General features: G+C 45.7%; 1 protein-coding gene across 1 annotated transcript in view; it reads right to left on the bottom strand.

Annotated features, from left to right (window-relative positions):
• LOC139401739 (protein ITPRID2-like) overlaps positions 1 to 12,119 on the bottom strand; it is a 55,482-nt gene that overhangs the window by 15,958 nt on the left and 27,405 nt on the right. The window contains exons 6-11 of the mRNA XM_071145742.1: positions 10,166 to 10,208; positions 9,937 to 10,032; positions 9,363 to 9,571; positions 6,416 to 7,146; positions 5,766 to 5,826; positions 105 to 1,045 (exon numbers count right to left, since the gene is read on the bottom strand). Coding sequence (XP_071001843.1) covers positions 105 to 1,045; positions 5,766 to 5,826; positions 6,416 to 7,146; positions 9,363 to 9,571; positions 9,937 to 10,032; positions 10,166 to 10,208 — 2,081 coding nt within the window. The remainder of the gene's footprint in view (positions 1 to 104; positions 1,046 to 5,765; positions 5,827 to 6,415; positions 7,147 to 9,362; positions 9,572 to 9,936; positions 10,033 to 10,165; positions 10,209 to 12,119) is intronic.

The following is a 12,119-nucleotide window of genomic DNA, read 5'->3' as shown; positions in this document are numbered from 1 at the left end:
TCCTCCTCCACCTCCTCCTCCACCTGCACCTCCTCCACCTCCTCCTCCTCCTCCACCTGCACCTCCTCCTCCTCCACCTGCACCTCCTCCTCCTCCACCTGCACCTCCTCCTCCACCTGCACCTCCTCCTCCACCTGCACCTCCTCCTCCTTCACTTCTGGGGTGTATCGGTAGGAAAAGACCGTCCGAGTGCAGTGCCTGACTGTCCCCTGGCCAAACTGGATCCTGACAGAAGAGACCGCACAGGAGGGGCTGAGGAGGGAGGTAGGCAGGGATCGGGACCTCGTCAGGGGGACTCTTCTCCTGAACAGATCCCTCACCTTCCCCTCCATGCAGGGGCCCTGGAGGCCTGGGGACAAGGCCCTCTGCTGGGCCCTGTAGAGGGCCCCGTGGACCCTGGGTGAGGCACTGAAGATGGGGCAGCTGGGTCTAGGGCTGGAGAGCCTGGCATCCATCTCCACCATGTCAGTCACACCCTCCCTGGCTGGGGCACCAGAAGAGCTGCAGTCAGGGGTCAGGATGGAGCCATGGTCTTCTGTAGGACCAGGCACTGTAGCCATGTCAGGATCAGCCTCAACAGTATGGCAAGTCTCAGGACTTGACTGAGGAGTCTCAGAGGCAGGATAAGAAGCAGCTTCCTCAGCAGTGCTATGCTGCTGGTCCTGCTCCGAGTCTTGGGCCACTCCTCTATCTTCTGGTTTAGGTAACTGGTGGAAGGTGTACTGTGGCACCTCCTGCCGCTGCTCTTCCTCCCCAATAGGGCTCTTGCTCCCACTCCCGTCCTCCTCAAGGCGTTTCTGTAGGACAGAGGGTATCTGCACATCCTCCTCCTCCTGTTCCTCCTTTAACTGCAGCCTCTCAAAAGCAGGGTGTTCAAGGGCTAGAGGAGTGGTCACCTCCCCAGCGTAGGACATCAGCATGGTCTCACAGTCACAGCTGTCAGCGCTCTCCTGTATCTTGAAATTGTTAGCTGAGCCATCAGTAGAGGGGCCCTCTGCAAAACCACTACTGTCTGACTCCTGGTTGGTTGTTCTCAGTTGTTGTTCTGTAATGGAGATAGGGAGGGAGGGAGAGATCAAACAGGCAGAGAGTGAATACAGGACTAAGATTGAATCGCACTACACCGGCTCCGACGCTCATCGGAAGTGGCAGGGCTGGTGCGTATGGCCCAGTACGTCAATGGGGCCAAGCTTCCTGCCATCTCTACCAGGCAGTGTCAGAGGAAGGCCCTAAAAATTGCCAAAGACTTCAGCCACCTTAGTCATAGACTGTTCTCTCTGCTACCGTGCGGGTTGCCCAATTGCAGGACTCCCGACTGTAGACTAACTAGGCCTATGCGCTCATAAATGTGACAAAACACAATCTACAGATATTTTTTATGAATAAGCTATTGATCCTCTGTGGCTAAATTATGCTGGTGTAGTACTTTCATTTATGTAATTTATTTATAGAGATAAGAATAATTATATAATTTGGCAAATGTATTTCAATTAATCTGCAGCACTTCCAGCACCCCTTCCTGCAGCGCTGTTTCCTTCCATTCGTTGTGCTCTCGCCAAGGCCAAATAATCAACACCTGTTATTATTCATTCAATTGATTGTGGTCAGTAACTGGCTTACTGGTGCTCTTCCATGCCGTCCCTATGAGGGGTGGGTCACTTGAGTGGGTTGAGTCACTGACGTGGTCTCCCTGTCTGGGTTGGCGCCCCCCCCTTGGGTTGTGCTGTGGCGGAGATCTTTGTGGGCTATACTCGGCCTTGTCTCAGAATGCTAAGTTGATGGTTGAAGATATCCCTCTAGTGGTGTGAGGGCTGTGCTTTGGAAAAGTGGGTGGGGTTATATCCTGCCTGTTTGGCCCTGACCGGGGGTACCATCGGATGGGGCCAGTGTCTCCTGCCTGACCCCTCCGGTCTCAGCCTCCAGTATTTACACTGCAGTAGTTTATGTGTTGGGGGTCAGTCTGATATATCTGGAGTATTTATCCTGTCTCATCCGGTGTCCTGTGTGAATTTAAGTATGCTCTCCCTAATTAACTCTCTCTCTCTCTCTCTCTCTCTCTCTCAGAGGACTACCTACCTCAGGACTACCTGGCATGATGACTCCTTGCTGTCCCCAGTCCACCTGGCGCCACTGCTGCTCCAGTTTCAACTGTTCTGCCTGCGGCTATGGAACCCTGACCTGTTCACCGGATGTGCTACCTGTCCAAGACCTGCTGTTTTCAACTCTCTAGAGACAGCAGGAGCGGTAGATATATTCTAAATGATCTGCTATGAAAAGCCAACTAACATTTACTCCTGAGGTGCTGACCTGTTGCACCCTTGATAACTACTGTGATTATTATTATTTGACCATGCTGGTCATTTATGAACATTTGAACATCTTGGCCATGTTAAGTTATAATCAACACCCGGCACAGCCAGAAGAGGACTGGCCACCCCTCATAGCCTGGTTCCTCTCTAGGTTTTGGCCTTTCTAGGGAGTTTTTCCTAGCCACCGTGCTTCTACACCTGCATTGCTTGCTGTTTGGGGTTTGAGGCTGGGCAGCACTTTGAGATATCAGCTGATCTAAGAAGGGCTATATAAATAAATTTGATTTAGAGCTTATGGTGTAGGAGGCCTACTGTTACTATAATATTTAAAATAATATTTCAGAAAGTAACCTAGCCTACAATTACAAGAGAGTAAATTCAGTAAATCAATGAAGCCAAAAGTTGTTTAAGCTATATTGTTATTGAAACAATGTAGGCCTTATGACCTTTGATGAATTGTATTCGCATCAGTAGGCTAAGTGACTGAAATGCATCAAAAACGTATTGGAAAGTTCAGGAAAACATCAGGGAAGCTCATCAGGTAGGCTATAGGCCTAATTATGTGTGTGTTGAGAAAATCTGCATTGCTTTCATTTGCTTAACTAATGATAATGAGCACTCACCTCAATGTAGCTAACATTTCCCAGCCTAATTGTGACCAAATATCCAAAGAGATTCACTGAAAACAAAAATCTGTCCATGATTGATTTATCGAGATGAGTTTCCATGCTTGTCGCAAAGCAGCACCATGACGCTGTCCCAATTATCAGCTGACCACACATGTCAATTGCTTTACATTTATTATAACCAGTGGTGTAGTGCTGTTTGTTTAGTTAGCCTACGGGAACAGCATTTTATTTGTATTACCATTCTTATTATTAAACCAGCATTTCTGAATGAAAGATGGTACTTACATGAAGCCTATTGTTGAAATTATTTTAGAATATACAGTACCAGTCAAAAGTTTGGACACCTACTCATGCAAGGATTTTTCTTTATTTTTACTATTTTCTACATTGTAGAATAATAGTGAAGACATCAAAACAAAATGTTGTTCCTTCTTAATGCGTTTGATACACGGTAGGGGTGGTATACAGAAGATAGCCCTACTTGGTAAAAGACCAAGTCCATATTATGGCAAGAACAGCTCAAATAAGCAAAGAGAAACGACAGTCCACCATTACTTTAAGACATGAAGGTCAGTCAATCCGGAAGATTTGAATAACTTTCTAAGTTTAGTCAAATACAGTCACAAAAACCATCAAGCGTTATGATGAAACGGTCTCTCATGAGGACCGACACAGGAAAGGAAGATCCAGAGTATGCTCAGCATATGTGGGAAGTCCTTCAAGACTGTTGGAAATGCATTCCAGGTGAAGCTGGTTGAGAGAATGTCAAAAGTATGCAAAGCTGTCATCAAGGCAAAGGGTGGCTACTTTGAAGAATCTAAAATATATTTTGATTTGTTTTTGGTTACTACATGATTCCATGTGTGTTATTTCATAGTTTTTATATCCACTATTATTCTACAATGTAGAAAATTTTAAAAAATAAAGAAAAAAACCCTGAATTTGGAGGTGTGTCCAAACTTTTGACTGGTACTGTACATACAATGCATCATCCAAATTGCATGATTGGCAATGCCTACACATACTGTAAATGGCTAAAAGGAAAATGTTAATTAATATTCAAAAAATCTAAAACACCAAATTAAGCCTACCTTATCGTAAATAATGCCATCATTAATGTCAATCGTGAATCCTAATTCTTCATGTTTTACAGTTGAAACGGCCATGCTGCATGCATGCCAACCATTTGATCCCAACCAGTTTCATGGGAATATGCATTTGGATCTTCTTGAATGACGTACGGGTGGCTACCCAGCCGAACTAATCACATTTCAGAGCAGATGGAGTTAAACACAGCTCCGCATGAGAAGAAAAAAAAAAATGTCAGCACAATTATCCTAAATTGTCATAAGAGATGACATGGTGTTTTTGGAATAACCGTAGCCTGACATTATGCTAGCATATTTGGTGTGTTATGTAGATGACTAATTCATCATTAAGTGATCTTGCTAGACAGCACCATTCTGAGAAGTGGCGAGCATCGCTCTGCTGCGCTCCAGCCGCACTACAACCCTGATCATAACAGCTGGATAACTTCGGGAGTTTCATTTAACCACAGCTATATGAACTAAGTGGCGCATTAAATTCAGTTTTCATTTTTTACACCATTGCAGCAGCGCAAAAGAGTCGGTCCTGACCAAAAATCGTAGCCAGGTCCCGGTGACGTCCATGATGACCATCAATCTGGGTTTTCAACAAAATAAGTAATCAACATTTTCATAGGAATTACGAGACACATTGCACTGAGTAAAAAAACAATCTGTGTTCCATTGGTATCTTTGCAACACAGGGATATGACACACTTGCATTGCATCTACAATAGACGGGTTTGCTGACAACGCCATGAAAACAATGTGCACGTGTCAATGGGGCTGAAGGCCGTGTGTTGTTATGGTTCTGGATGGACAGATAGCTAGCTAGCAAAAATCACAAGAAACGGCCATGTGGTGAATCACAAGGGGCTCGTTTGATCTTGTTCTTGATACCATGTCTTGTTTTGAGATGTTTTGACTGATGTCATGTCTATGCTAATATGGCTCAAATTTGCTAGCCTGCGAACCACCTAACCAACAACTAACGATGTATTTGAGACAAGTGCTCATTCTGCAACTGTATGTTTTCAACATGTTATCAACAATCTAAGCCAACCCCATCTGTTTTGCCCCATAGTGGCGCAAGTGTCTGTTTTGTTGTAAACAACCAACCCATCTCTACAACTTGTATTATACACACATTTTTTTTTTTTTTTTTAAGTACAGAGTTATCCACCAGAGGGCAGACGTCATCCATTTAGTTAACTTCAGCTCCATTTATTTTGGGTTATAGTGATTCCCTGAAGAGCACATCCCTGAGGCTCTATGTTCTAATAGAGTATCATGATCAGTAGGAAAATAAATATACTGAGTCGTAATATATGGTTTAATCTAATAAAACATGTATAAGTTCCTGAGGAAAATGGCGCTTTGAGAAAATGGCGCTTTGTTTTAGATGGGTCACTCAATTATAATGGATTGTCACAGGTCCTAAGTAGCAATATGGAAAATTCCATCAGAGTACACTACAGTAGTATTTAAATACTTTGTATAAGACAACAAAGTGTTAGTGATTATTTGAGAGATGGTGATTATGCCAGTGAACTCATTTTACTGATCAACAACAGAACATATGGTTTTGTAATGTAATAAAGTGATTGATCATATTAGTGGATATCCACGTTGGAAAGTTTGGTAACACCTTACATCAATCTGAAAAGTATTATGACTTGTTATAAGCATGTATGAGCCTTTATAATGTCTTATAAGGTGTATAACATGAATGCCAGACTCACCACTGCCTGCTCTAGAGGGGCTGCAAGTTCCAAGTAGAGCCTCATTCTTATTACTCTGGACCTGAGAGGATAGATAAAAAAATGTACGTTTTACTTTCTTAATTCCTACAGTATGTGGAACATAATGCTTCCACAGTAACTTCTATTGTGTGGTGAAACAAAGCCAGACAGAAAAACACTTGGGGCAACTTCTACACTGACACACTTCTGATGCATACAGCCCCCTCCCTCCAGTTACTGTAACTATTACCCCATTCTGCTAGATCTGGAGGGAGAGGAGGGACAAACTGCAGATGGAGTCACAATAATAACTTGGTCTCCAGGGTCCTCCATATGCTCTCTTACTGTTCTTACTTATTTATAGACGCAAGTTCGTGACCTTAGCTTTTCACAATATCTGCTAGGACAGCTAAAACCAGGGTTTAAAAAAAACAGCCCAGTGTGAGAACCAGGAGATGAAGATAAGAACAAAACTATATTGAACTGGGAGGGCAGTATAGCGAAACTCAGTCAAGAATTGAACCCCTTTCCACAACTCTGTTTCTCTGGACGGTCCTACCTCCTTCTCAAACTGGAGGGAGCAGTGCAACAGTACAACTAAGCCAAGATTTGAACCCCCCTCAACCCGTGTGTGAGTATGGTCCTCCTACCTCTTCCATCTCAAAGGAATCCTTGGCCTGCGTGTGGTGGTGGGTGATGTGAGCGTTGTGCATCAGGCTGTAGTTAGGTTCTTCGTCTGGGGTTGATCGGATGGCCCTCTGATGGATTTCCTGGTGCTCTTTCTCCAGGTCAGCCTCGCTGCACAGGCTCAGGTCACCCTCCTGGGCCTCCTCAGGGACTACACTGACAGTGAACGAAATGTGATTTTCTCCACTTCCTGTCAACGCCAGGCCATTTCCATTTAGCTTAGGACTGTCTCCATTCACTCCGGCGTGGTGTCCGTTGATGCTCAGGGGGGCTCCAGCGCTGCCTCTAGAGTGGCTGTCCTCAGTCAACATCGCCGGAGAAGTAGATTCCTTCTTCATGAAGGCCTTCTGCTTGAGCTCCCCCTTGTGGCCGGAGTCAGTAGTGATGGCGCTGTCCCCTGTACCTGGACTCAATTGGTCTGCTTGTTTCTCTGTGGTAGTAGACATGGCTGTGGGGCTATGAGAGACTTCCTCTGCTGCCCCACCCAACAGGTTATGCTTGGTGATGGTCTTCTTTAGGATCTTGGCTGCGTTCAGGGCTGAGTTGTTCCTCGTCAGAGGAGAAGGAGTGACGATGGTAAGGGGTTCCCCATCCAGGCTGCAGATCTTTTGGACGGGCTGGCCCGACACCTGGGAGTAGAGATGGAATAATTCGTTGGCCACTGTGGTCAGGACCGCGATCTGACGGAAACGACCTTTAGGGGGAAAGAAAGAGAGAGGAAACTGGAATTAAAATACAAATTCTAGTTTAGGGGAAGAAAGAGGGAGTAAACTTGATAAACTAAGAATCAAAATAGAAACAATGAGCTCCTGAGTTCTTTGACCCAAGGCTCTAGCTAGCTAGTCTCCAGAAAGCCTGTTTATATTTGTCTCTCTTAGCAGCAGATTCAGCCCTCATGGGTGCAGTTCATTTGGAGGATGATGAAAGCGAAAGCTGCATCATGACAATAAAATCAGCTTTACAGGCACAGAAAGGCACAGGCTGTCACAGCTCACAGGGCAACCATAATTCCAATGATCAGTATGCTGTACATAAAATCAACACTGTTACAAAACAGAAACAGCAAGGCCTTCAGTTAGTGACGAAACTTCTCACAAACTTAACTGGGAGGGGTTGTTATGTTTGTTCCTTTTATAATGACAAACCGGGGCGTAGGTTTAACTACTTTTAATGAACATATACTTCAGCTAGAAAACTCCATGTTTAGCCATGCAAGGCATTCTTCAACCCCCTGCCTAGCCTGCTGGGTAACGCAATCTAAATGTTATTAACACATAACAACACAGGGGTGAAACTTCAAAAGGAATTTATGAGAGAGTCTCATCTATCCCTTTAATGTGCTAATCTAGACCAGATTAAGATAAAACTGACTCGAGAGCTGCTACAACACAGCATTTCTTACTGGGCCTCGGTCCAGCAGTTTACAGACAACAGGCCATGTTCCACACACACTCTGTCCTTTTCTGTTCTTCTCTGGCTGGCCAGCCATTGTGTCCCTTCCTGTTCCTCTCTGGCTGGCCAGCCATTGTGTCCCTTCCTGTTCCTCTCTGGCTGGACAGCCAGCCATTGTGTCCCTTCCTGTTCCTCTCTGGCTGGCCAGCCATTGTGTCCCTTCCTGTTCCTCTCTGGCTGGCCAGCCATTGTGTCCCTTCCTGTTCCTCTCTGGCTGGCCAGCCATTGTGTCCCTTACTGTTCCTCTCTGGCTGGCCAGCCATTGTGTCCCTTCCTGTTCCTCCTCTTTGGCTGGCCAGCCATTGTGTCCCTTCCTGTTCCTCCTCTTTGGCTGGCTAGCCATTGTGTCCCTTCCTGTTCCTCCTCTTTGGCTGGCCAGCCATTGTGTCCCTTCCTGTTCCTCTTTGGCTGGCCAGCCAGCCATTGTGTCCCTTCCTGTTCCTCTTTGGCTGGCCAGCCATTGTGTCCCTTCCTGTTCCTCTTTGGCTGGTCAGCCAATGTGCGGTGTGTCATCCATTATTACACCACCTACAAGACTACCACATCTTAACCTACCCCTACCCCACCACCACATCCTACCCCACCACATCCTACACCACCATCACATCCTACACCACCACTACATCCTACCCCTACCCCACCATCACATCCTACCCCACCATCACATCTTACCCCTGCCCCTACCACCACGTCCTACCCCTACCCCACCGCCACATCCTACCCCACCGCCACATCCTACCCCACCGCCACATCCTACCCCACCATCACATCTTACCCCTGCCCCTACCACCACGTCCTACCCCTACCCCACCGCCACATCCTACCCCACCGCCACATCCTACCCCACCGCCACATTCTACCCCACCGCCACATCCTACCACCGCCACATCCTACCACCGCCACATCCTACCACCACGTCCTACCCCTACCCCACCGCCACATCCTACCCCACCGCCACATCCTACCCCACCGCCACATCCTACCCCACCGCCACATCCTACCCCACCGCCACATCCTACCACCACGTCCTACCCCTACCCCACCGCCACATCCTACCCCACCGCCACATCCTACCCCACCACCGCATCCTACCCCACCACCGCATCCTACCCCACCACCACCGCATCCTACCACCTATCCCACTGCTACTCTGCACTCCAGGTGACACTCAGAACCACAACTCATTATTTTCATCACTACCTGTAGGTCTGCAAGTATGTACATGCCAGCACATGGCTGTATGTCTGGATTTTATGACAGAGAACAGTGATACGATCAGTGTTTCCAGGCCATACAGTGTTTTCACAGCTCGAAGGAAGAGGGGGTGGGGGGGGAGTCATGGGATCATGGAATCATGGGAAAGAGAGCGAGAGAGAGAGACAATGCATGCATGAACAAGAGAGCAATAGAAAGACAAAGCAAGACAGTTGGAGGCAAACCGAGAGAGTGTTAACATACTTGTCAGGGCATAGTTGGGTTTTTCCATCTCTGTGCGTTGTAGCTGTGCTTCCAGGTACATCTTGAGATCGATGCCCTTAGCACAAGAGGGGCTGTTAAAGAAGCGCAAGGGGATCTTTGAGGCGATATCCAGCTCCTCCCGGCCAAACCCCAGGTTATACAGGATCTCTTCTGGATCCTCTTCATATAGGTCCAACAACTCAGACACACTGGAGACAAAGTGAATGCATGAATGCATAGAAAATACACTGTTGAAATAATGCAGTGCTGAACCATTAATGAAACATAGATGAAAAGTCTGAGATAAAACATAGATACTTCCAAACTTCTTGGCTAACTAACTTCAGAAGCAGTATTTTATTAAACTTGATATAAACGTACCAGCTTTTATCTCTTTCTTGGGACCTAAAATGTTCTGGTTACCATACTAATAATGAAGTGCTGTAATATATGAATGAACCAGAGCACTCTAAACCTTATTTGGCTGGCTTCAGTTCAAACCCAGAAGGGCAGAAACCAAGCACAGAGCTTGGCTGAGGCTCAGGGCCTGCCCATCTGAGTGTCTACTACTCACCTGGATACACTGGTGCTGCTCTTCCCTGAGCCTATTGAGTTCATACTCCTGTTCTGTAGGAACTGGCTCCTCTTGTCCTTTGCACATATCCCATAGCTGGGGAGCAGAGTGAGCAAGCAGTGATCGGTACAGTATTCACACCACAGCCACAGGGAGTAAGACTACTGCTGGGACTGAACTTGAGGGGGTGAGGAGTGGCCAATAGCATAAGGGGGGAGGGGGGTCTTACCAGGGTGTCTCTGCTGTGGCACTGTTGGGCTGAAGGTGGTTGGCTGCAGGGAGGAGAAAGAAAGAAATGAATACAGGAGCTTTGCACACTGCTCTGTGCTTTGGTAAGCTGGCTCAGTATAAAGTAATTCACAAATTTCTCTTCAAAGTCCATCTGTCATAATTAACTTGTTACACTGTAGAAAATACTGATATAGAAGGAAAAAAAAAATTTCTACTTCTGTAAAACATACAATCAAGGTGACTGCTGTCAAGCATTTGTGATCAAGGACAACAGATATGAAACATCACAGAATGGTTTGATTTTGCAGTGATTCCAAGTCAACCATTTCTAAAAATATGAAGCCTCCCCTTTCCCACATATAACATAAGCAAAAGAGTCCACTGTCAAAATGAGAATCCCCAGAACCAAATCCTCATCTTTGAGACAAAGAGGAACATAATGACAGAGTGATGGTTTAGAAACAGACAGTAAAGACGGTCCTCCTGAAGTCTGGACTAGCCTCATCTGCCAGGAAAAAAATACTGTTCCGAATCTGATGGCTTCTTCCAGGCTGCCTTAGTGACGCAAAGAATATGTGGATGCCTGACTGTCTCAACCAGGACCTGGGTTCAAATACTATTCTAAATATAATACCATTTGAAATTCTTTATCTGAGCTTAATTGAGCTTTCTTGGTGTGATCGATCAATAGAATAGTCCCAAAACAGTAAACTCCTCCCATCTGACAGTCCAGCAGGCTAGAGCAAACAAAGTATTTCAAACACTTCGAATAGTATTTGAACCCAGGTCCTGGTTGAGACAAAGATGGGAGAGTACACAATGTCAGTTGTCTGCCTGGAACTGAACAAACACAAATCAGCCTAACTGGTTATTTAACCTCTAAGAGCAGGATAATCATCAAAGCATGAGATTCCATTGAATTACTCTTAATTCTCTTGTTGTGTGAGCATTAACAGTAGCAAAACGTGGTGATGTTTTTCTATATGCATCCATCTATCCACATCATTGCCACTCCCTGATGGAGTGGATTGGAGCCAGAAGGGTGAAGGGCCCTCAAGTCTCTGTTGAGACTTGTACCTTGTAGATCCGCTAGGCCGGAGATTGAGTAAGATTGACTAATCATGGGGCGTTATGACATGGACACAATGGGACACTGATCTCAGGTTTGACTGGGGCCCCTTGCTTTGCATAGGTATGTCCCAAATAACACCCTAATACCCAAATTGTCTCTCGTCAAAAGTAGTGCACTTTATAGGGAACAGGGTGCCATTTGGAACACAACCTGAGACAAGTCAGAGCAGACCTTAATAGGAGCCAACCTTAGCACAACACACTAGCTACCACCCACTGTCTCTGGTCTGCACAAACACAATAGTAATGTGTGGAGTGCAACCATGCAGTACAAAATCTGACCCCATCTCTCAAAGAGACCAACATACAGTAGCACATCAGAGAGCATGCATCACTACGGCTGTTGAGATGAGTGGAAGAATGAGAAACATGTAGTTTAGTCACAGCTTTGACAGCACCAACGATACACTACCAACAATAAACCTCAAAGCCATTCCATACAGGTCTGATGGGAAACTCAGCAACAAAAAAACTTGCATGTACATTAATTGTTTATGGTTCATTGAACAAGCATGGGAAACAGCGTTAAAACCCTTGACAATGAAGATCTGTGAAGTTACTTGGATCTTTACAAATTATCTTTGAAAAACAGGGTCCTGAAAAAGGGACTTTTCTTTTTTTCTGAGTTTATAAGCACCCACTAAATGATATAGTATTATGTTCGGTCGTAAGAGCAGCAACAGCAGGGAGTACCTTTTTGTAGCTTTCGTAAAAACTAAAGAGCCAAGCACTCCTACAATGAGAAGTTCTAGCTCTTAATTGTTTGGCCACACAGATTTTCTGTCTCTCAAATTGCACCCTATTACCTATATAGTGCACTA

This window comes from Oncorhynchus clarkii, chromosome 3, assembly GCF_045791955.1.
Source record: "Oncorhynchus clarkii lewisi isolate Uvic-CL-2024 chromosome 3, UVic_Ocla_1.0, whole genome shotgun sequence".
NCBI classification, from domain to species: Eukaryota; Metazoa; Chordata; class Actinopteri; order Salmoniformes; family Salmonidae; genus Oncorhynchus; species Oncorhynchus clarkii.
The sequence above is the reverse complement of the archived record's forward strand: the minus strand, read 5'-3'. Positions and strand labels throughout refer to the sequence as shown.